The sequence below is a fragment of the Pipra filicauda genome, unplaced genomic scaffold, assembly GCF_003945595.2.
Source record: "Pipra filicauda isolate LSUMZ 115617 unplaced genomic scaffold, ASM394559v2 scaffold114_size2234877_pilon, whole genome shotgun sequence".
NCBI classification, from domain to species: Eukaryota; Metazoa; Chordata; class Aves; order Passeriformes; family Pipridae; genus Pipra; species Pipra filicauda.
In genome coordinates, this window is record NW_024103596.1 from 1,325,799 (window position 1) to 1,351,877 (window position 26,079).

At 42.7% G+C, this 26,079-nt stretch overlaps 1 protein-coding gene across 1 annotated transcript in view; it reads right to left on the reverse strand.

Annotated features, from left to right (window-relative positions):
* ACBD6 (acyl-CoA binding domain containing 6) overlaps nucleotides 1-26,079 on the reverse strand; it is an 82,790-nt gene that overhangs the window by 18,883 nt on the left and 37,828 nt on the right. Inside the window, exon 6 of the mRNA XM_027740662.2 lies at nucleotides 21,538-21,627. Coding sequence (XP_027596463.1) covers nucleotides 21,538-21,627 — 90 coding nt within the window. The remainder of the gene's footprint in view (nucleotides 1-21,537; nucleotides 21,628-26,079) is intronic.

The following is a 26,079-nucleotide window of genomic DNA, read 5'->3' on the forward strand; positions in this document are numbered from 1 at the left end:
AGAGCAGGAGTTAAGGCAAGAGGGACCGAATGATGGGGATGAAAGCAGCTCCTGTGCACCAGGTGCACCTCCTGAGAACAACTTCACTGTCTGTACACAAAAAAGAACAGTCTAAAAGCACACAGGTGCCTTAGAGCCACCACGTACAATGCCCAAATTGCATCTGATTCCCAAGATCCTATCAGATACAAACAGGGAGTAAGTACTTCAGAGGAAGAGGAATCAAACACAATGGGAGGCTGGCAGGGAAAACAGTCCAGAAAAAGATCAATATTTAAAAAGCTCACTATTACTGGTGGAGGGAAGAAAAACATTTGCAACCTTTACGTTTTTTAAAGACTTCTCCTACCTCTTTTTTTTTTTTAAAGTTAGAAAAAGTCTAACCTGGTAAAATCTAATTTCACAGGAAATCTTCTTTGAAAGCCTTGGCAACAGGAGTGGAAGTGCTGTCTGAAGGCAATGTGGAAGAGTGCTCTAACAACAGCATTTTAAACTCAAATGCCAGGCAAAAAGCAACTGCAAGTAAAGCCAGTTTTACATACTCTCAAATGAAAGATCATCCCACTAAATGAGATTTCTTCCATCTCAAATACATATTTTTATGAACTCCTAAATATATGCTAGAAAAAACTCACAGATAAAAACAACTTTAAACAAGATGAATTCTCTCCCTTCCTTTTTAAATAAACAAATAATCTCAAAGTTTTCTTTATGTACCATAAAAGAACGATAAATGGGAATAGACCAACATCCTCCACACTGATTTCCATCTATTAACAGTGACCTAAAACAATCTCTTGCAGCTGAAGGAGCCCTGAACAAACCTAAGAACATCCTTCAGTCTCCACCAAGCCAGATCTAAAACAAAATACGAATTGCTATAAAAAAGGCACAGTTGCTATTCTCCCTTTCTATCCCAGCTGGCAAGGGCTGGGATAGGAAAGCTTTAATGAAGGAGACACAGAGCCTGGTAGGGCAAACCCCTGTCCACTGGGGTGTCCCTGCAGGTGTAGGAGAACTCAGGGAACACCAGCCCCATGGGGTGAGCTGGCAACATCAGCACTTTGTCATTTGGTGGATAATAGACACCAGCAAATATACTTGCACTTACCAATGAGGCCTGAAGCAGGGATCCAGAGCATCTGCCTGCTTTAAATTGACAGGAATCACATTTAGGTGTCTATTTAACAGGGAATGGGATGGGCTAACATTGGCTGTTTTGTGCTGCAGCCACCAAGGATGTGAGTGGAAAGGGAGATCTCTCAGCAAAGTCAGCCACTTATGCTGCAGCCCCCCCTCAAAGCAAAAGGAAGCCTCCTAGCCATGCTAAACATGGATATTCAACTATGCTGCTTCCTGAAGAGCTCCTCCAGAAAGCCATCATTCCATCCAGGATAAATCACCTTACTGCACCTCCTGGTCATGCCACAAAGCCTCCCAGCATCTAAAGCAGAATGGAAATGATGGCGCAAGAGCTTCAGTTTGTACCAAATGCAGCAGCCCTGCATACCTAATTTGCTAAGCTTAGGCAAGTATACAGCCCTTCTGTGGGCTGCATCAATGTCTGATGCCTAATGAAGGCTCAATTTGCATCTACAAATGCACTGATTACTGTATTTCTCTGGGCTGATACAGGCAGCAAGGTAAGGAAGAGCTGGGCAATATCTGAGGACAAAGTTTTGTTTGCTTTTCTTCTCCAGAACACCCCGTTATGAGAGATGTTTCCTAAGGAGAAGGGGTGAATATTGACTTTGACCATCCTTCTCCCTCACAAAACCTTTTCTAAGACAAACCTTTCCTACAGAACTTGAAGTCCTGTAACCAGGGCTTGTAGTTCCCACACTCCTTTTTGTATTCCATTAATTGTTCTGCAAAACTCACCCCACATCCCGTGACCCTGTGAAGGGACAAGTCCCCGTGATTTTTATGCAGTCGTAGCTGCCACCAGAGCAACTGTGCAACAGCATAAAATTCAAAGATAGACAGCTTCCCTGGGTGGCTTTTCACACCTTGAGTGCTCAGGAGACAATACCCTTCTCCGGGAGGAGGCACAGTACTGCGGAGCGACGGTACATATTAATTTCTAAAAGAGGATTTTAATCATGCAACGTCCTCTGCAGTCGCACAGAATTTAATCTCATTGCTGACTGTGGGTGATGGGGGAGCATGTTAAGTGGAAAAGTTGTATTCAAGACCTTCTTGCAGATATGTGCTACAGGCAGTCCCTTGGGAGGAAGAAAATGACCCAAACCTGTCTCTCTCACTGCTGACCACCCCAGCCCAGAGCCCCCACATACCTCATCCACTCACAGAGCAGAAATGCAGGCACATTCCCAAAGTTCTGTGCAAGGCTGAAGTACACGTGTTAACACAGTTAGCATTTATCAAGCCTTACTTTACAAATATTGATTTATTAATCTAGGCAAGACCCAGGGATATATGCACATAGTATTCCCATGTTAGTTACAGAAACTGAGACACACAAAAAACCCCCACTGTTGGACTTGCTCAAGGTCAAATGAGGAGCACAGCCCACGGCCAGGATTAGTTTCAGGATGCTGAGCTCCCAGTGCTATGCTGTGACTCTCAGGACATGCCGTCCTTTCCCACAATTTTTCTTCCCTCTTGTAAGATCTGTCTTCACCTAAGCCTACATTTAGTGAGATTCTTGCCTTCATTTAGTAATATGGAAAGGAAACACTTAAGTTGAAAACCATAAGCTGAGAACTGAAACTCTCCCAGCTGCTATGGAGACCCACCATGACTGGGCTGGCACCTGCCTTCTGGATGGTTATCCTCAGATTTCTTCCACTTTTGTTAAAGACCACTCTCAGGCAGCTTTACAAGTCTTGGTCAATGAGACAATTATGTGTTGAATACAAAAATCTAAAAGGAATTACTATCATTTGTTCCACAAGTTCTAACGGGACCCTGAAGTTTATACAGAAGTTGTACTTGGAATTGTGAAGCAACTCTTTTTTGGAAGCTCCTATGAAACCAAAGAATGATGGTTAGAGTCCTGGCCTGGGAAGGGTGAAATTCAATGCCTTTTTTTTCCCTGCTAAAATAAAAAGTACTTCCCTAATATATCCAAAGTTAGAGCACCCCAAGTGATATCCCAACAGAATACAATTCCATAAAATACCTACAGTTCAAGTGAGAAACGATACATGTCTTCAAGCAGCACACACCTGATACCTACTTTCTAAATCAAATCAAACCTACTGAGCAGGTAAGTCACTCTATAACTGTTCTTTTGAGCTATTAGACCAGCTTTGGACTACTAATGGATGAAAATTAAGTATGAGACAACAGATCTACCAGCTTTAAAATCCTGAGAAAATGGAAAGAACGATCATATGCTTTTGTATACAACAGCCGTGCCTGTAGCGTGGGAGAACTGTAAAAAGGTAAAGTGTCTGAGTGATAAATACCCACTAAATCAGAAGGAGTAGCTTTTAGAAGACAAGAAATTAGGAGAATCCTGCAGAACCCTGCAGGAAAGTCATGGCAAGGCTTTAGGCACACTTCTCTATAATTTATGTTGCTGAATGCACGGCATGTTCTTTCCACTCTCAGTTGGCCTGGAACATGGGAAGTGTGCTGCTTAGGCAGCCAAAGTCCAGCCCAAAGTCTCAGGGCAGACAACAGACAGCATGAAAAAAGAGGATCAAACTTTATCAAACACTGAATACTTAATGACAGAATTAAAGCCTATGTCAGGCCATTGTCTTTCTCCAGTTGCTCCTTCATTTTACTCCTAAAATCCTTGATTTTGTTAACAAAACTTGAGGAGGAAAGTTGACTACTTGAACGTGCCATCATCTCCTTTAAGTAGTATGTTATTCATAAATACAAAGAAAATTCTATTTAGTTTTTCTCTTCAGAACCAAACCCATCATATGTATGATGTGATTTTAATTTATTTTTAAGAAGCATTTGAAAATTTCCTTGTAAAAATTTTTTAAATTCTAATTCCAGTCATATGTGGGCACAAGACAAAACAAAACAACTAATAGTCTATCAGAGAAAAAACGTTTCATTTGCTGTTTTCCAGCCTGATTCAAATGTAAAAATTAAGAATGTGAATAGACTGGGTTAAACTATATAATTAAGCAAACACGGGCAGACATTGTGTATCTGATTAGCAAACGAAGAACTAAATTTACTATAAAGGTTATATTTAGCTGCAAATGAACATATTTTAATGACTACTAACCAATGATAATCAACCTTTCCTTAGAAAAATAACCAAGAACTAGATTTAAATTGATTATTAAATCAATTAAATCAATCCAACCTGTCAGAATCTCCCTCATTAGAGTCACACTCAGATGCAGAGCTGCTGCCTGTATGGTCTGGCCACCCAGGCAAACCACAAAATGATGCAGTGCCAAAGGTACAGTGATACACAGCACCTTCCCAGTACACCCACCTAAAATTATACCAGACTCTTCTGAGTCCTAATGTGTGCCCAAACTGAGCACATCCATTAATGCACGGAGCCCATTAATATGTCTGATTTTTCTGCATTAACCAAACACCAAAAAGTGGGTCCCTGTAACAGCCTGATCAAAAGTCAGTGAACTGACTTTTACTTCTTAGAAAGAAAATAAAAATAGTGTTTAAATATAAAGCAACCGGTTGCAGCATCGTGGGATTAGTTGGATGAATCCTTCAGTGGATATAATCAGCTTAATGGCAACAAAGATCACAGCACAGTTACTGCAGCTGTGACACTCAGAGCATTTCACTGAAGGGGAAGGTCTGCATGAGGCTGGAACAGTCCCTTTTATTTCCAGCCTCCTTCCCTCTCTCTCTCTCTCTGTCTGTGCAGTCAACATCCCCATCAGCTCCATTAGCATGAAAGAATTAAGGAGGGAAATGGGAAGGGTGGAGCAATTTACGTCCGTGGGTCAGCATACTTACACAGCATCATATAATTCAATTAAATGGACAAATAAAGTGGTGCTAGTTGTTTTCCAAACTCAGGTTAATTTTAACTTAATTCCCACGCTGCTGTGGGCCAAAGGGCTGTCTGAGGCTGCTTGATACATGGCTAAATGGCCAGCTGTCTGTTATGGAAAGGAAAGCTGTATGAGTCCTCCTGCTTTTTTCTTAGGATACTCTTAAGAGCATCCTTACTCCGAGGATATTCTTAGTATCACCTTGCCACAAAAAAAAGAGACTGAAAGTAAAGACTTGATTCCTGTAATTTCAGCTCTGTTTGCACTGGCAAATCCATTGCTTTATATCACACCTTTTCTCACTGTTAAATTGCAAAAAAATATAGCAGAACTTCAAAGATCTGAGGAGATTTTAGCCTGCCCTGTAAGAAATTAAGAAACACTATTTTCCAGGCTTCTTAAATTAAGACTTTCATCATTAATTCCAGTGATTTACCTCACAGAGACAATATTAACACATACAAAAAGAAGCAACTAAATCCTAATTTATTTACCGTAACTATTCTCCTTCTGGGTTTTGCTTCCTCCAGGAAAAAATCCCCTAGATGCAGGTGAGTGCACTAATGGCTGAGAACAGCCATGGATAAGTACAGCAAACCCACAAATCTGTTGTCTGGAGGAAACCAATGGATAGATTTGGCTGTAGGAACATCTATGAGGAACGAGCTGTTTGCTGTAGAGTTTGCTAAGCTCTTCTCTCCCCGAGCTGGTGCCACTCAAACCCGTGCAGCTGCACTGTGGAACAAGGAGAATTAATTTCTGTTTGCAGAACAAAGACCTTTTTAGTATCACGACGTTTCAAAGCCTTTAAAATAAATCAGTGCTTGAAGATGCACAGCACTTCCCATAAATAACACAAGTGCTCCTCCTTTTCCTCAGCCAAAACTTCCTTTCTCCAGACACGTCAGTGCAACACCCCGCTGTCATTCTGCCCACCAGGAATACTTGCATTTCAGCAGTTCTGCATGGATACAATTTGTAAAGTGCTAAGCAAATAAGCACCGCTCTGAACTGGGGAATGTTATTGACAGGCTACCTGGCAGGAAGCTTTCAAACCCACCAGGAACGTCGGGAGGCCAGATCTGCACGTGTCAAGTCCGTCACCTCAGGAGGCTTTCAAAGTTTTGCTTTTTGTGACGCTACAAAACGCATCTCCAGAGCCATTATATGAATTAGTTGGAAAGGGGTGGTGGGGGGAAGGAGGAGCAGCTAAAGAACAGCAATACACCCCTGTGAGGACATTTAGAAGCATCTGGCTCGGAGATATTAAGAAAGGAAGGAAAAATTAATCATGCCGGCTGGGAAAAAAAGCCTGGCATCAGCACAGCCACCTTGTCATAAGGCAGATATTAATAATGTGAACCCCCAGGGAACACTCAGACATCTGAAAGATCCACTTGTTGGCTCTCACTGAGCAGGCAGGTTTAACTGATGTCTCTTTGAAACCTTCTGAATCTCATGCTAAAGCACTGCTCAGGATTTTTTTTTTTGCAGCAGCAGAACAGAACCCTCAGTGCTAAAGACCAGAAATTTACTGCATTTCTTTCTTTTTCCTCAAAGAGAGGACACCCAACATTTTGTAGACCTGTAGCTGCCCAGTAGCTATGAAGGACACATGAGAGAAATGGAGGGGGAAAACTGGATGAGTATTTTAAAAAGGGAAGAAGCAAAAAGGATCTTGCTGGACTGGAAGACAGCTGGAAAACCCACACCTGGCCAAGACATTGCATCTTAAATATAACTTCCTAGGCTTAGAGTAGGATGTAAAGTTGGTGGCAGCAACAGTAACTAGAACTCACATCTTCAAGAGAATTTATTTAGCCTACAAAAGATGGCAAAACCCTCCTTTTTTTCCTGCCTTCTTCCTTCTCCAGAGCTGCAGCAACCTTTCCTGCCTAACACACTGAAAGCCAGCATGATAAAGGAACCACTAATCTGCTTGTATTTGGGAAATGAGGAGTGTTGCTAAAAGCACACCAGACACCCCCGACATAATCTTATATTTCTGATCTCTTGGACCATCTGTGGCCAACAAGCAGCCACAAGATGGGTTGTGGCTGGCAAATCTAGAGGAACATTTCTCCAGTTAGGGAATATTGCTCAGGTATTCTCTGTTTAGAAAGAGCAAACTCCAATGTTTAAGTGGAAGATGACATCCTGGAGACCAGCAGCGTACCAGGTGTTTTCAGTAGCTGGGCACAAGGTTTGAAAGCATCATCCATCCAAAAATGCTGTGCCAGTGTCTGCTTGAATCAGAACCAATTCTGCAGCTGAATGACTGTGTTTTTAAACCACCCTATCCCTGGAGGAAACATTTTCTGCATGGGGTACAACTGTGTACATTCCTATGCAAATGAAGCAATTTTCTTTTTTTCTCTATGAAAAGTCTCCAGCCTCTTCCCCATAACTGACTTTTTTCTCCCAATGGACTTGATAAAATGCAGCACTTGCAGAGTTGTTTTTAACTGATCACAGCAAGGGACACACTCAGCCCTGAGATAAATGCCAATAAAAGTCCCATTGACTTGAGTGGGGAATTCACGTGTTTATCCTTCGTCAGAAGTCCTCAGTAATGACACCTTATCATCCTTTAAATCCCCAGTAAGACTTCTTCTGCCATGACCCTCCGTGTCACCGCTGTCTGGCATCAACTGGGGAAGCCAGGAGCCAAGAATATAATTTTTCTGCTGATCTCTGTTTTATTCTCTTACTTCCATTCACTCAGCTTTTCCATTTGCACTACCTGTTGTACTGCACCTGATGCCAAGATGATCTCTTTGGGACAGGGGTGGTCTTTGTTCTTGCTTGATGCCTGGACTTACAATTTACACAGGCACAAGAGGAACCCTTGAGCTGACAGGCAAAATTCCCAACAAACCCAATGATTTAAACCAGGTCTAAATGACTAATTTATATAATCTTCCATCTTCGACTCAGTACATATTTATGATCTTTACACGTGGTTTATCCCAAGTGACTGGGCTTAGCAAGTTGTTTTGTATCAGCTGAAGAGTACAAACTGACCATGTCCACACTTAACTTTTCCACCTGAGAAGTGAAATGAATGATTTAAAGTCACCACAGCTCTGAGTTTTCCTGCTGCTGTGAAACATCCAGATCGAAACAGCCTTCATGGTTTAAATTAACCTCTTTTACTCTGCAATTAGCACTGGAGGTAAGGGGGTATGTGATCACTTCCCAGCATTCCAAAAACAAGCAGTTGGTCATTAAGCTGTGAAAAATTGATCATTTGCAATTGCTGAGCCGTAACTTTACAAATCTCTTCAGAGTTTGACCACTGGAATTCAAAGTGTAATGCTCAATTTCATACCACTTCAGAAGCCAAATTAACATGTAATCTGTGAGCACTGCTTGAAAATATCCTGACAATAGCAGCAGGAATAGGGCATCACAGAGGAGGGAACCAGGCAGCTTTGGCAGACCTGGCTTCTGACTCAGATTTCATCTGTGCAGTCTGAACGTGATTAAAACTGAGTTAAAAAAAAAAAAAAACAAAAAGAGAAAAAGTAAATTGAAATGTTCTGCACAGATGTAACATGGCCACTGGCTGAGGCCAAGCACATGTCAAGACCTCCAGACCAGTCCTGGATAAGAATAACCTTTAATGCTATTCCCATTCCTTTCCTCGCCTCACAAAAATACTGCTGGATGTACAGTAAAGTAAGGAAATATCACGGGGGGGGAAAAAATCAATTAAAAGAAATTTGCAAACTGTCATGTTAGAGCATCTCCTTTAGAGCAGCCACTTTTTATCTGCAGGGCAAGTAATTGCAGTACTATGGTGGCAGTAATATCGTGCATCAGAGACGGTGACAACATTTTTAGGGGTATTTATTGTGAGCATACTAAATTCAGGACTGTACCCTGCAAATTAATTTACAAGGGTGGCAGAAGTCAGCTGGCTAGAGCTGCTATTGCTAATAGCTAGAAAAGACCCACTTAATCACTTTGCATTTTTATTTGTAGAAGATAAAGAAACATTTCTTTCACTAATAGTTTCATGCTTGTTTCATCTCATTTTATCTGGGCTGCAAGATCTGTTTAATTCCATTTCATCAGTTTTCTGAGGTTCTTAAAAGTACCATATTTTTATAATCTTGTTATATCCATGAGATAAAAAACGATTATTTGCCCCACCATTTCCCAAATGGGAAACCACGGCAGAAAGAAATCAAGTGACTTGTTCAAGGTCACGCCGGGATTCTGTAGCAAAACTGGACAATTAGAAACCTGAACTCGATTCTGAAAAGAGCTACAAGGAGAATTTCCTCACTGAATCCACAGGGACTCTACAGATCTGGGCATCTACTGCTATGTTTTTTAATAACAGATGTAACTGTGGTAACCCAGCTTTGAATGGACAGATTCTGTTATTCCTCTCAGCTGAAAAAAAAAAAAAGGCAAATTCTCTCACTAATAAATAAAACTAAGCTACCACTTAATTTTATGGCTACACTACCACTCCCAGGTGGGGGGAGTCCGAAGTTTAGCCAAAGCACTTTAAAGGTACCGGTTGCTGGTTCTGAAAATTTCAAACAGCAGGTCTGCATCACAAGTGTGGCTCTATGAAGAGGAAAAAAGGTAACATTCTTAATTTATTTTTCTCCTAAAAACATTAGCAGAGCCGTAACTCAAGCTAAAGGAAAACACCCATCTCAAAGTTCTGTACATTCAAGACATGTGTTGCTCACAAACATCTCAGTGTTAAGTGGTGAATTGTTCAGCACTTGGATTTTTCTGCTAGTTTTTATATATAACAAAATAAATCACTCAACCCTGCTCTTCCCCTGATGACAGCTGCCTACGCAGCTTTGTTTGCGCTGTTTAACAGCCTCAGGAACTGTTTTGCTCTTGTCTGGGCTGGGCAGGAATGAAGCAGGAGTGCACCAACAATGCAACAGAAACCTAGACGTTAAAACCTGACACCTGACCAGCCAAGGCGTTCGCCCTACACCTCTAATCTGAATCGTGGAGCTGAAGAGATCTTTTGAACAATTTTGGCAAGCTGGACATGAACAGATGCTTTAGACTTATGCACTGTTAATGGGAGGAGCAGGTATGTCAAACTAAGTCACTGGCTGTGTCCAAGCTGCGGTTTCCATCTCTCTTCCAAGCTGTGTTGAAGTGCATTGGCAGAACAACATCCATCAGGGATGTATCGAATGCTGACCACAGCAGTATTTGTCCTCTGCAAAGAGGATATGAGCAGAACAGTCAAATCTGCATAAACATTGCATTAATAACAGGCTGGGTGAAGATTGCATTTTAATACTGAACTCTAGCTGAAGTACCTGCTTATTTAAAAGTTCAGAGAAGCTTCTTCAGTTGCTGGTACTGATGAGTATTTCAGTGCCCACTCTCAGCAAAGGTTGTGTGCACAGTGCAAGGCCACAGATCCCAGGCCAGGACCTCACGCTTCTTCCCTGGCTTAGGAGTTAAAGGATCAGTGTTGCAGTCAACACCCAAAGCCATGCAGTGCTTGGGAAACCAGCCATCATTAGCACATGCAAATCCCTTTGAACACGACATTTTGGAGGTCAGAGCAGAGCCAGTGGCTGCTTTTCTGAAGAACAGGCAACACTGCATCTGCCTCTGCTGGTTTCTCTCACACTACAAACCTACCTTAATGATTATTTACACTTCCCTCTTCCAACCTTCCTCTCTCCTCTTATGTAAACACACTATAAATACAGACTTGGCATAAAGCCCATCAATCCACTGCTCAGCTTCCCCCGGTCCTAAAGGTCTTTCTCTGGACAAGATGTGATTTAGCTCCAAGTTCCTGTAAGCCTGAGCAACTTCTTCCAGCCTCCATCAGCACTAATGTGACACTTGCCCTTGTGCTAGTGATGAGACACCCACACCTTGAGAAACCAAATCCAAATTTCAGCATGACTCCCGTGGACTTCTTTATGGGCATCCCTCTCCTGTGGCTCCTATGAACTCTTTAAGGGTTCTTCAGGGTTTTGGAGGGAACACTGGCAAAAGTCACCCTACACTGTAGATGCCATAGGACTTTGCCCTGAACAAGACCAAGACCTCTGGCCAGTGTCAGATAATCCGTCACTATAAGCTACTTGCATCCAAGCCAGATATTTATTGCTATTGATCTGCCTGGTCCCAGCGAAAGACTTTTGTTCTCCCAACCCGGGACTTTGACCTCAATTAAGTTATGAATTTCAATCCGATAGACTGCTCCACTTACCCTGCTGCTCTCCCTGACTGGATTAATTAGAATTAGCTAGGCTGGGAGTCACCCCGAGCGCCTCATGGATCATGTTATTTTAATAATAAATAAAGAGACAGCAGCAGCATACAAGGAAGGATTTTGAAAGATTGTTCATCCAAGAGCATCATTCAGGGCCTGCCAATACTAATTTCTCTGAGTTTGATTACCTCATTTACTTCTTTTTATTTCTATTCATTAATTGAGTTTTATCCCCCATTACTTCAGCTCCCCAAATGTGCCCTTCCTATAAAGGAACCAGACACACGCTTTGCTGTTACAAAGTTTTATTACTGCAGCTCATCAAAAGTATAGTTAGCAGGAATGCAATAGTCATTAAGCATTTAATAATCTAATAGTGCTGAGAAAAAAAAAATATATTTAATAGGGGAGGGGGGAGGGAGGGAGAGGGACAAGACAAGCCTGTCTGTTGCCATAAAGAGTGCACTGAGGGCTCTCTGTACAGATAGTTTATTGGCTGGTGGACAAAACCAAGTGTCTTCCAGAAGGTAACATCTAACACTGGAGAAAATGCATATATCCATCAGGACATTTTCTGACATCACAATAATGCCTTTGGAACGAGCCTAAGACGGGTTGAATACCAAAGGAATTTGATTGGCAAGGGGAAGTTTCTGAACTAGTGAGTCAGGGCCTGATGGCTACATTATCCTTATTGCTTCTCTTTCCCTACAAAAGCAATTACATACCCAAAGATGTCGGGTTGCCCAGGCCTGGATTGTCTCGGCCAACCATGTCACAGCCATACTACGGAGCTACTGACCCATAAAGGAACACTTATTTGTCATGCTCATTTTAATGTTTAATTGGCTGGAACAGCAGAAACGGATTTGGATGATGCAAGTTTACCAGTGCCTCCAACAGTGGTACCCAGCTTGCAGACAGCCAACTCCTAACCCGAGAACAAACACCACAGACAACTTCAATGCACCTTTGTGTAAGTTCAGGCCTCTGTTTTGTAAGAAATCTTTATTCCAGCAAAGCTGAGCCTCGTCGAAAGAGGGTGGAAGACCCATTTCAACTCAGAACTTTAAGTTGGGACAGTTTATTGGTCTGTTAGATAAACTAGAAGGTTACTCAAGGATAGAATTTACTTGTTTTGTTGCAAAAGGGAGCAACTGAGTAGTTTTTCTGTGACAGGCAGAGGGAGGATGGTACCAGCCTTTGCTTCTGGATGCAGGCAAGCACCACCAAGACTTCTGCTATGGGGATGCCTGTCCACATGGATCTCCAAAAGCCTTTGGACGCTCCATCTCACCAAAGGCTACTAAATGATGCTGTCATAGAGCAAGAGGGAAGGTCTTTGCACTTCTTGAGAACTGATCACAAAAGTAGAGATTGAACAGGAATAAACCACCAGCTTGCACAATTATTGGTGATCACTGGAGCCTTTGAGGGACCTGTTGCAAGGGCTTGGGTTGTTCAACCACACAAGTGAACGGGGGAAGCAGGTTGAGTGTGAAGCATCCAAGTGTGTTAAACCAGAACCTGGCTGTAAGATGCTGCAAAAGGATCTCAGGGTGACAGGGTGAAAAATCTGCAGGTGAAATTCAGTGCTGATAAACACCAAGTAATGCACACGTGAAAAAACAACCTTCAGTCTAAATCCAGGGCGATGGGTTCTGAACTAGCTATTCCCTCTGTGGAAACAGATCATGAGTTACTACAGACAGCTCTTTAACACCAGCTCAGTGGTAGTTAATAAAAGGCAAAACAACAAGGAGACATTGGGGGGGGAAAAGAAGAGGAAATAAGAAAACATCATTATATTGCTTCATTAAAGCTCATAATGCACTTACAGCTTGGGCACTGGGAGAAGTGCTGCTCCCTTCATCTGAATGGAAATAAGGAAGAACTAGGAATGACTCAAAGAATTGACAAGGAGCAAAGTTACTGAGCAGCTTCCAAATGGGGTAGGATTAAACAGATGAAACTCCTCAGTCTGAAAAAGAAGTGATCAAGGGGAATGAAGGAGACCCATAAAGAAAAGGTAACTGGGGGAACAATTACTATTTCTCATTACACAAGAACGATGGGCTCTCATGTGGAAAGATTGTGGCAAGTGCAAAGCAAATGCACAGTTAAACTACACAACTCCCACTGGCATAAAAGGTTGGGAATCCAAAGAAGGATGAGAGAAATTTATCAAAGAAAAATCCAGGAGCGCAAAGATAATGGTTCAGGAAGCCTCCAAGCCACAGACTCTGGGAAAATATATGAAATTATCACTGTATCCTTACCTTACTCTGTCTCCTAAGCATTCACTCTTCCACTGGAGACACGATGCCAGGCTAGGAAGTCTTGTGTACTGACACTGTTCTCATGGATGCTGAATTAACATGTACAAGCTGAGAGACAGAAGCATCCTAAATCAGCTTTCCATTTTCAATGCCATTCTGTCACTTACGATCCATGAAACCAAGAGACAGCTATAATCATTAAAAATCTTACTCAAAATCTAACCAAAGTAAGCATAAAGAATTACTGCCCCAACATCTAAATCATTAGAAAAATCTTAGGAAAACTAAAAAAAAAGTACTTTGCACCAAAGACTGCAAATTCCAGATGCCCCAGTGATGCAACTGGAACTGGGTTTTTGTAGGTTTTTGTTGTGTAGGGGGGTTTGTTTAGTTTTTTTTAGAGGAAACTGGAAGAGACAACTGCTGACAACAGATGAATACAAAATTCCACTTGGAAAGGAAAGCCAAGCTTTCTCAAATTGAAACGTCCTCAGGGAGAAGGTGAGCAGCAGAATTTAACCTCTTCAAAACAGGGAAAGCTTTTCCAAGGGGCTGAACTAAAAAGATGATGTTCTAGGAACCATCCTTTGGCAGGGAGAGGTGACATCAAGGCCATAGGAAATGAAGCAAGGCTAGAGACCATTCCTAGGGTGATTAGAGACCATTCCTAGGGTGATTAGAGACCATTCCTAGGGTGATTAGAGACCATTCCTAGGGTGATGTGCTCACCTGAAGAACCAGCTTGGTTGCCAGTGGTATCCTGTTTGCGCAGTTAACCAAACACCTTAATGAGGGATTAAAGCATTTCCAACAATGACTTTAGGAATTACAGGTGTTTTAACACGTGCTTATTTCAAAGATGACCCCGAGACCAAGGGGCATTGAGATCATCCCCTGCCCTCGCAGGGAGGCATTCAAGGTAAGGCTCTTTCCTGCCGCTGCAAGGACATATGAAGACAACAGGGAGTTTCTCCTCTGAAGTAGAACACACAAGAGCACCATGGTGCCACCTGCACTGACCCCAAAGCTCACTGCTGCTGCTGGCTTCTGTCTACTGTAAGCATTAGCAGAGATTGTATCACAGAAGAGCTGTGCTGCTCAGGAATAGAATCAGGCACAAGGCTCCCTGATGCAGAGGGTGGTTCACACTCTCTGAGCTAAAACTATGTGCCTTCTGCCAGACTGCATTCCTGCACCAGCACTGGCCATGGGATGTGCCCCCCTTTGCACAGCACAGCCCTCGGTACAAGGTGATGCCCACAAACCACACAGTCCCACAGTAAGCCACCAAAACATGCTGCTGTCCTCAGTCCTGGCTTTAAACCCTGCATTTTCATTACCCTGAAAGCAGCTTTGGATTTTGAGGGTAGAGCAGCAAAGACCACTGCTAAGTTTTTCAGGACCAGCTCTTGGATTTCACTTTTCCAATCCTGGTTTTGCACAGCACAGGAGCCTGCAGCAGCATTCCTGGCTGGTAAGCCTGCTTTGCAGGCAACACTGAACGTGTGCTGCCTGAGCAAGGGTGCCAACTGCTCTGCTGCACCAGCCACGAAGCAGTGATTCATATGTCTACAGGGAGCAAAAGAAACAAAGACTGGACACATCAACCTGGAAGATCTGGAAGAAACAATGCAAAAAAGCCCAGCCTGCACAAGCTGAAGGGAACATCTGTACAACCTACAGTTTGTGTTGACGAGGCTTAAGGTGTCTTCAGAAGCTGAGGAGCAAACCAGGGATAAATCTCTGCCTTTCCTGGCATATATTTAGAGCTGAAAATATTTTCCAAATGCTTCTGCTGAAAGGGACTTTTCTCCCAGTAGGTAAAATCAGCATCTGCTGAGTGGTGACCATTTAACATTCAACCTGCTGCCAATCTACATTCCACAGAGAGACCCGCAGGAGAGACATGGAGCTGTGCCACTTGTAATAACTGTGTGACTGGCACCATGTCAATGCTTTAATGTAGAATGCTACCCTCTGTCACTAAGCAGATCTCTCCTTTCTTTTGGCTAATGGCTTTCACACCCATTGGCAACAGTGTCAAGACTGAAGGGTCTGCAGAGTCTTTGGAGATCTGCTTGACAAAGCTGACACAGAAACATGGGAGACAGGGATCAGGACAAGGGATGGTTAAGGGAAGAAGGACACTACTGTGGTTAATAAATCTGCTCTTATTGCTTTGCTTTTCATCTTTGTTTAGTGTTTTCATCCATTTGCCACAGTACCTCCCTACCACACAGCGGTCAGCTCAGCAACACCTGCGACATCCTTTGCTTGCTGAGAGCCAAACCCTCTGCAGCAATATCAGACACAGGACTGGGTCCCTCCTGGCTTTCTGAGCCAGGCTTTTAGTATATTTAGGGGGAAACTGATACTAGGGACACTAAATGCAAGGGCAAAAGGCTCAGACATTTTCCTATTTAATCTCAGCCAGGTTGAGACTCAGAGGATGGTCCTAACAGCAGAGACCTTTGGCAGCTGGCATCCTACCCACAAGGTGTTTGCACCCACCAGCTCGCAGCAAGGGTGGTGGGCTGCATGGACACACTCCCACGTCACTGGGGAGGGGCAAAGATGTGTAGACACAGCCTGTGGCCTTTGGTCCTCGGTCAGAACAGCGGAGATGCCCACATCAAATTCCTCATCTCCCTACAGACACAGAAGCATGAGGGCATGATGCTTATTCAGTGCAGGAGGCAGGGAAGGGACACACATTTACTGAGAGCAGCATAATTTTTAAACGTCTATGCAATGCCTCCAAAACCCAACTCCCAGTGCAAAGACTGAAGCAGTTTGTATTTTTACTGTGAAATCCAAATGAACAAGGTTGAAAAGAACAAAAAACGGGCAGGCAAACCTGACTATTCCTTGCTCTTTTTCATCCTATTCAGATGCAATCCCTTTAAGAGTCAGGCAGGAAAACAGTAAAAACATACAAATAAAACAAAACCAACAGAACACCAATCTTAGCAATCTTCGACATATCCATAATTTCTACTTCATTTCTAGCTAATGGTGGAAATTAGTCTTTGGATAGTTGATAAAAATCAACCTGTCTCCGCCGGGTTAGTACCGTGATCTGTGGCCCAGCAACTACTTCTGGTACAATTGATTTTCCTTTTTGGCAACCAATAGGCCAGTCAATAATAATGTTGTTTGAGAGGGATTGAGTCATGAGGGAGATGAACCTTCCCTGCCACTTATTATGTTTGTATTGTCTTCATTTGAAAAGGTTTCTTCTTTTTTTTTATCCCCAACGAGGACGTGAGTGAAGGTATTACAAGGGATGGCTGCTACATGTTCCTGTCTCCAGGAGCCTTCTGACTCAACAGTGTCTTAGCTGCAAACAGAGGAGGGAAGCTGCTGTCTTCCTAGATGTGTGTGGCAGGGAAATGGGAAAAAAGACAACCTGGGGAGACAACCACGCTCCTCCTGCTTTTTTTGTCTTTTAGAAAACAACAACAACAACAACAACAAAATCCATCTAACTCAAAATACCATGTTGACAAGCATCCCTTCAGTGAGTAAATATGACTGGGTAGTTTTGCACGAATTGGTACAAGACAAAAATCCAACACTGTCACCAAAAATCCACCAATGCTCTCTGCAGACAGCACAGACACTAGATGCTTTTCACCAAAATTACTGCTGTATATGTATGAATAAAAATAAAATCCACATACACTAGCAAGAGATTTCCTAACCTGATGATTTTCAGCTTTGGTCTCAAGTTTCCCTCTCAAACCTCTGAGGGTCCATGGATGACCACTGGGAACTTGCTGGCAAGAGGTCTAAAGTCTCAGTGCAGTGCTTTGCACCTTTACGAGGAAAGTGAAAAGTCAGCAAATAAAAACTCAACATCAGTTATAGCCTTTTTCTTCCTTTCAGAAAAAACCTGAAAGCATAGAAAATTATTACCATAACATTGATAACTGCACAATGATGCAGTTTAAAAATCATAAAATATTTAGATACAATTTTGACTCAGCTGCTCTAGCACACAGATATGTACACAGCCCTTAATTATCCTGTGTGTCAAGTGGTACAGTTCCACTGACAATGAACAGCATTTAAGACTTGCTTGCATGGCCAGATAGGCTTGAAAAGCTTTATCAGAGTAAGCTCAGCTGTGGCAACCACTCCAGGAGAGTTTCCTGTGCATTCCCAAAGGCACGCCTTGAACACATGGATTACTACTTTGGAGTAAGGAGTGCCCACAAATGGAACAAAGTGCAGCCACAGCAAGTCCAGGAGGAGAGTCTGTGGTCTACTGTTTTGACATTACAAGTGGGAGATGCTATTTGTCCTTCTCTCTGTCATTGGACAATTTTTGTATCGTGATGTTCTTCATCTTCCTTAGACCTGTACTAGCAATTTGTATACCTGCAGTAGATATATACATATATATATATATACACACACACGCACCCTCCCTATACCCTGAGTAGGATGAGCAATCACGTGGGGCCTTGGCACCAGGGCACAGAACTCTCCTTTTTGAGCCCCCTTACCTGCCTTGCTGTTGCAGGAAGAGGTGTCCAGACCCTGCCCCAAGAGGACCCTTCCACCTAAGAGCAGTGAAGCAGCACACTGTGCCTAAACGTCCCCCCAAACACACTAAAGGAGCTTCTCTGAAGCTGGTTGAGCAGCACCTCACACCCAGGAGACTTCTGCTGTCTCCTCTGCACTGGCACTGCAGCACCAGAGAAAACTGAGGACAAACAGATGACCTTTAAGGTCTCTTACAACCCAAACCATTCCATGATGCTATAAAATAAGGACTCTGACCAGGCCAGCTTGCTCCTCCAGGCACAGGGAATGCTGAGGATATTATGGCACAGATGCTGGGGTGCAGCTCTGCACAGCTTGCATTCAGTGCCTCCCTTGATCCCAGAAAATCTCCTTCCCAAGGCCAGAGAAAACACTGCAAGGAAAAACTCTCTTGGGGAAAAAGATGTTCCAATTTTGCTCATCCTCTGCAAGGAAAACTTGTGTCTTCATGTGTTTTAAAGCTAGAAATGAAAATTATAATCACGTTGCTGAGCTCCTTCATAACTGTTACGTTATGAAAATATCCCATTTAAGGCAAACATTTCCAGTGGAAGAAGGCTGTTCTCAGACTCTGCTCCAAAATACCATCCCACCACCCACTTTGACACGGCCTCTGGCTCTGAAGATTTAGGTAATTCAATTACACAAATGCCCCTTTTCAACAAAGCAGAGCAGCCTGTTGCCTTTCTGTATCCCCTCGCCCATGGCAATCACTTTACCACCTCTTTTCAAACGTGCTATTAGAGCTAATTATGAACAACCAGAGAATTCAATGGCTGCAGCTTTTCAGTGACATTAGTGAACCACCCTTTGGAAACTGCAGCAGCACTGCTGAAAAACAAAAAGCACAGGGGCTGGACCACTGCAGTCTTGGGCCGTGGGGTTATTTCCAGAATTAAAGTGGTTTTGAGCACTCTACAGGAATGAGGAGACCTCTCCTCCTGCTCCCAACCTGTCTGTTTATCAGTAAAGAGTAATAAGTTGACACTTGCAGACCCTCTTGATCCAGAGACTGCAGTACTTTGACAATAGATAACACAAAGGTAACTAAAATAAGGCAGCAAAAAGGTATTAAGGCAAATCTACAGGCACAGTGAACTGGTCTGACTTGCTCCAGGTCACCTATCAGAGCACTACTGTCATTGTTTGCTTAGGGCAGCTAAATCCTTTAGCACACTCCAAGAGAGCCAAGATGGAAGAACATTTATTAAAAAGGTAATGGAAGAGAGCATAAATCTGTCACGCTGTTTGACTAACTTTTTAGAAGCATACTAAAACACAGGCAATTAAAAAAAAAATTGGTCTATAACATTTCTCTCCTTCACTACCTGCTCATAACCCTCCTAATCCCTAATGTATTCTTGATCTCTTATGCTGCCTGCACATAGGTGCTGCTGCAAAACTGAACAAGACAGGAGAACACCCAAAGAGCAGGAGGGGTGGATGGGAATTGTGGACGTTGCTGGGACAGAGGTGTGAAGGGAACCTCTGCTGAGAGCACATTGCTCTGAAATAATAGATTCGAGTCACCAGAGATTCCCTCACACTTAACCCACTGTTCTTTACAGCCTACACATTAACTGATTTGGTAATGTGTAATAGCAGGTACTGCAGTGTTCATGGCCTGTTAGGAAGCCAGAGTTTCTCCCTCTCCCTTTTTCTTCTGGTTGATCTTAAAATTCCTCCTGCTCTTGCTCTGGATGTGAATTCTTACAGGGTAAAGGTTAAAATAAAAATAATAAAAAAAAAAAGAAATAAACATTAAGTCACAAAGTCTTGAAATGTTATTGCAATTTATATATGGTTGAGAATAAAAACGTGTCTGCTTTCTCTGGGAACACACCCACTTGCAAACAGAGACCTTTATAAAAAATTCTCCTTTATTACCTCGACGGGGGAAAAAAATATCAAAGATTGATTTTCTTTTTATGGCTATTATTAACCTTTTGTTACTGGCCAAAAATAATCTGGTTAGAACATGTGCAATGCATCAAAAAGAAAAAAGAGAAGAATTTAAGAGAAAAATGAATGCTCAGGGAAAAAAATTATGATGATTCTCCCTTCTGTCTTTTCTTCAAAGAGTCAGACTTTACCTCCAAAGGAATGAGACAGGTGTCAAAGAGAAGAGATGTTTCAGACAGAGCCCAAAACCATCTCCAGGATGCCAGGGTGAGGGAACAGGTTGATCCAACTTCTCTGCAGTTTCAGTGCAAAGCTGTTCCTGTATGTATCCAACACATCACCCATGAGATCTGACTGAAGGGTGATGGACAGGGTATGCAAAGCCCCCCTTCGTACTGGTTTCACTGCCCCTCTTCTATGTAAGGAAAAACTCCTGTAAAATCCATTAAAACCAAAACCCCGGAGATCTAAGCATGAACATATGTTTGTCACCAGCTGCCACAGAGCTGTCCTTCCTCATAGCATCCCAGCACCAATTCTGCCCAGGAAAGGGCAAAACAGACCTTTTTTTACAACAATTTCATGAGTGTCTAAGTACCAACACCGCTATTTGTGGGCAGGAGAGCAGAGCCAATAAGAGCCACACAGGTAAAGAGCAGTCAATCATAATTTCACAGAAATACATTAGACAATTATTTCCCAACACAACCAAATCTACACAAGTCAGCCCTTATTGCACCAAGCTGACAAAACTGGGAGCACTGACTCATGGGTACAGACAGACCCAAGCTGGCTGGCTGGAAGGAACCACTTGCAAAGCAGTTGCTGAACCAGTGTAGGACAAAACCTGGGCTATTCAGGTACCCTAAAACTGCTGCTAGCTAAGCTCAGACATGTGGGGGCAAACTGTGGTGGCTAAAAATTCTGTATTTTTCCCAGGCTACCTTTTTGGATGTTCTTATAATAGAATCATAGAATAGTTTGGGTTGGAAAGGACATTAAAGATCATCTTGTTCCAACACCCCTGCCATGAGCAGGAACACCTTCCACTAGACCAGGTTGCTCCAAGCCCTGTCCAACTTGGCCTTGAACACTTCCAGGGATGGGGCAGCCACAGTTTCTCTGGGCAACCTGTGCCAGGGCCTCACCACCCTCACAGAGAGGAATTTTTTTCTGATATCTAATCTAACTCTACTCTCTGACAGTGTGAAGTCATTCCCCCTTGTCCTGTCACTCCAGGCTCTTGTAAATAGTCCCTCTCCACCTTTCTTGCAGGATCCCTTCAGGTACTGGGAGGCCCCAATTAGGTCACTCCAAAGCCTTCCCTACTCCAGGCTGAGCAATCCCAACTCTCTCAGCCTCTCCTCATAGCAGAGGTGCTCCATCCCTGTGATCATCTTGGTGGTCTCCCCTGGACTGGCTCCAACTGGACCCAGAGCTGGAGGCAGCACTGTACGTGGGGTCTCACCAGAGCTGAGCAGCTTTTCTGTGATAAGTACCCTGAGAAAACTTGCTATGGAGTTTTGGAAGAATTCAGCTTCAAGCGAAACATTTGGTCAGGAGGCTCTGTAACACATCGATCAAATTCAACTTTGTATTCCTTTCTTACCTGGATGTTGACGTCAGCAGAGTGCTGTAACAGTGCTGAAACCAGCTCCTTGTGTCCTCTGTCACATGCCCAGTGGAGCAGAGCCCGGCCCTGCAACATCCAGGAGAAAAATTAACAAAGCCAGGCAAAAAAACCCACAGAGAATCAGTCTTGCTAATAAGTATTGAGCACCGATAACCAAATTAACCCAGAGTTAAAAGAAAAAGTAAAAAAATAATATTAGTATGCAGCTTATTATTCCTTGTGATTTGAACTTAAAAATAATGCTAGAAAAGTGAAAAGTGACACACAGTTCAATTTTTCATTAATTTAGCACTAAGCCCACAAGCCAGCAAAAAACTTAGAGGGGAAAAGCAGGAAAGCATGAAAGGAGCCATGACATGATTTTTTTTTCCTGTATAGATTTGGGATTTTGGCACCTCTGACTTTTCTGGGAGCAACGACTTACACAATAAGGATAGGATTTTCAATGCTGCCTAAGTCACCTGGATGCCAAGTTCCCAAAAGCTCATTCCTCTGGCAGGTCCAAAGCACTTAACCCACAGGTCCTGTCTCTGCTGCAAGAGAAGATTAAAACTGGGCAGCTGGGCAGGCATCACCCACAATTGTCCCCTCTCAGCTCTGCAACATGGGCTGCTGCACCCATGCCTCTGCCCCCTCCCAGACCTTTGCAGTTTTCTTCCCATCCACTTTCTACAGTTGTCTGCCACCATGGGAAGGGATACAATGGAAGTACAGATCACCCTGCCTGCTAAAGATATGGGAAGAAGCTTAGGATCCCTGAGAAAGGGAGATCAAAGTAGCCTGAGATAGATTTTCTTCTTTGTTTACTACGTACACGTGGTAAATTATACTCACTGTTCCTATTAAGCTCTCCTGGTTTGCAGGGGAAAACTTGGAAATCACCCTGCAGATAACCAGGAATCACACCCCACAAGTTGTGACACCATCAGACTGACCTGTGTTTTCCAGTAGGCCACAGACCCTCACAGATGAAATCAGTTAAATTAGCCCATGCCTGGTTATAAATCTCTTGACAGAGCAGTGAGGAACAAGGTGAGCAACTCATTTATCTGCTAATGGGGACTGCGAGCCAAATTTCCTAACCACGGTGCCAGAAAGCAGGAGGGGCAGAAGACACCTGTGATCAAAGCTCACGCTGTTTCTGCTGGATGTTCTTGGGCAGGGCAGCAGAGGTAGAACATGATTTTGAGTCAGGAAATGCACACGTTTTGACCCAGTAAGTAATTAATTTTTGTAACACATAATTTTAATGTTACACTAATTAACCTTGAATTACAATGAATTTTCTGACAGTGACTTTCTATGGAAGCACTGATGACATCCATGGGCCATTTAATGATTAATGTTCTTGCACTCAATGCCACTATTGAAGTCTACAAGGGGGAAAGAGTACAACTTAAAACAATTGGTAAACATGGAAAGATCCTTAATTCATGTTTAGCATCCTTAACTCACCTCTGGACTGGTAATTACTTAAGACTTAGGATTTCAGTTGGACAAATACCAACTTTTTTCGTGCCACAGATGTTTATGTCGAAAGAAAGAAGCACTATGTGCAATATGTATAATAGCAATAAATACTTCAACAGATGATTTCAGTTTCTTTATATATGTGTAGAGGAATAATACCATAATTACACAAGTGTAATTACTGTGCAATTACATGATATAATAAAGGCATTTCTATATTTTTAATCAAAATTAACATTACAGATTAGTGGCTATAATAAGTTGGTTTGCTGTTGTCTCTGGACAAGCAGAATCTCATTTTATTGGTGCTGAACTTGGCTGAGACCAATAAAGGGAAACCAACAGTTAATTCTGACAGCTCAGGGGTACCACAGCACTGTGCAGCTGGTCTTGCCCATGACACTGGAAGGCTGGTTCTGCTGCACATGCTGCCTTTTGAACAAGACAAAAACCTGAAGCCTGATCATCTACAGTCATTAAAAATCTCCTTGTGCTATTTGCAGGAGTATGGATTTCAAGCCTTGGGCCAACTCCACTTTGGGTAATTACACTCTGCTTACCTATATATTTTCTCTGCAATTCTAAATGGATACAGTATTTTCTAATTAGTGCCTTAAATGGCTCTGCATTGTAATTGTGCACTATTAAATAGCTGACATGTTCCACCCAAGAAATGTCTGCATCCTCACAGCCACGCCCTCGACACAGGGTGTAAGGGACTTTGGAGACCTCCTGTGCAAGAGCACACCATGAGATGTGGGAGTAAAGACACCTGCAGAAGAATCTCAACCTACTTACTGCATAACAAAAAGCATTTGTATTTAAAACAGTTGGACTCTATGATCTTAGAGGTCTTCTTCAACCTTGATGATTCTATGAAAACTAGATAATATTCACTACTGTTCGCATAGCATCAGGCAAATTAACAACAATCAACAGTTCTAGCTAATGTGCTTAGGCAGCTATACAGCTACAAAGTCTATTTGTTTCTCATGTCTTCCTTAAAATAAGCCTTAGGGATAAGAAACTCAAACTGAATTTACAGTCCAGCCTTTTGTATAGCATGGATATCACCTCTGAATGCTGCAAAATTCTTTAGTCCACACAGCTGCTGCTTTGGATCAGCACATAACATGTGCTTGTGTGTTTAAATAACATGGCAGAAATCTTAAGAGCCACAGATTGAGCTTTCCCAAAACAATTCCCACATGGCTGTTTCATTAAGCAGTGAGAGATTCAGAGCAACATGAATAATTTCACGTAGGGAAGAACTGCAGCAGTGAGGTCTTGACTAGACGCAATCAAACACGACAGTTGTTGCAGAAGTTACTTGAGAGGATGCATTTTCCCCAGCCTCTGAAGTATTTAATAAAAAAAAGCATAAAAATAGCCCCACTGCACTAACCCTGCCTCTTAAATCTTCTGTGCTTTGCCTGGCTAACCGCTGCCAGCTTGGCCAGCTTCTGCAGCAGCTTCTCAAGCCAACAGCACATCAATTCTGCTCAGCTCCAAGTCACAGGGTGTTCACAAACAAAGCACAGGACAGGGATTTGTCTCCGATATACCGAGTCTCGGCAGACAAATGGATGGGAATGATTTTCACATCAATTAGCCGGAGCACAGGAAGGGGAGAACAAAGCCAAACCGAATGGATGTGCTACAATATTAAGCTATACTTCTAGGCACGATGTTTGCAGCGGTAATGGCTGTATAGCAGTGAGCCGCTCTAACTTGTGGCAAGTGTTTTATTAGCAGTAATTAAGAAGAGATAGATATCTATCTAGATTGAATGACTGCATCCCTCTGTGACAGCAGAAACAGTGAATGGAAGGGCTGTTGTTGCAATTATACAGGTAAACTTGATTTGGAAGTGAATCCCTTTCAGAGCTCTCAAATGTCTGGTGAAGTTTCTCTAATGGGAGCAAGCCTGTAAATCCAGAAGCATGTGATTCTTCTTCAAATTCATTTTTTCCCCTGTCCTTTCCTTGGCAGGCTGGCACCAATTTGGCACTTGCTGTCTCAAAAGCACGGGGACTGGGGACTAAGCGAGCAACTTGTCAGATGCCTCTCATTAAAGTTTTGGCAAGGACTTAAAACACTCCACACAGGTAACATGTTTGTTTACTGGGATTTATCCAACAATTAAAAAAAAATTATCTAGCGACAAACTCCACAGTCCTTGGCACAAATTACACGAGCAATTCATCTCTGCCTTTGAGCAGCTCCTGGTTTGTTAGAAGTTGAAGAAACACTGTTCTCGAAAAGGCAGCAAGTGAGCCACACTCCCAGGATGTGCCTGGGGCGACTTCACAGCCATAGGACATTTCTTATGCCATTAGTCCTGCTGACATGTGCAAGGGAAACAGGTTGCTTTAGTCTGTGCTACTTATAAGTGAATGCAAGCTATTCTGTTGAACTCTGGGCAATTTAGACACAGTAAATGGAAGCTTGTAAATGATTACTGTCATTAGATTCTTTGTTTAATTCCAAATTGAAGTCTATTATATCCAAACTGTTAGCAGGTACGCTGGCCTGAATGCTGTACATGAAGAGCTTTATGTCTTGTGGGGAGAAGACCACTGATGCTTTGGAAGTTCCCAAGTGCATCTCTCTAAACCCCTTTCTAAAATCCTTTTGCTTCGAGTCAGTTGGCTCACCCCCACTTTACATTTTAATTCTTGATTTCTTTTCTCCTTTCGCTGACTTACTTCAGGTTTGCACAAAATGGGGGGGAGGGGGTAGTACTAGTAGATGCAGTATTAACATATCACAAAAATAAAATCTAAACACCCTACAACCTCAGCTAGGTCTTTATTGTTCAAGGCAAGGCTGAGCCATGTCTTTGCAGCTTAGCACGAGCCTATTTGGTGCTTCAGTAGATTTTGTTTCATTACAAGTTATCTCTTTGTATGTATCCCTGTGCCATTTTAAATTTATAGGTATTTAAATCAAAGGATTGACACTGTGAGTTATGTTCAGAGGCCAGGTGAGGCAGCTTTTAGATACAGCAGGATGTATTTACACAGTAACACTAAAATAGTTAATAAA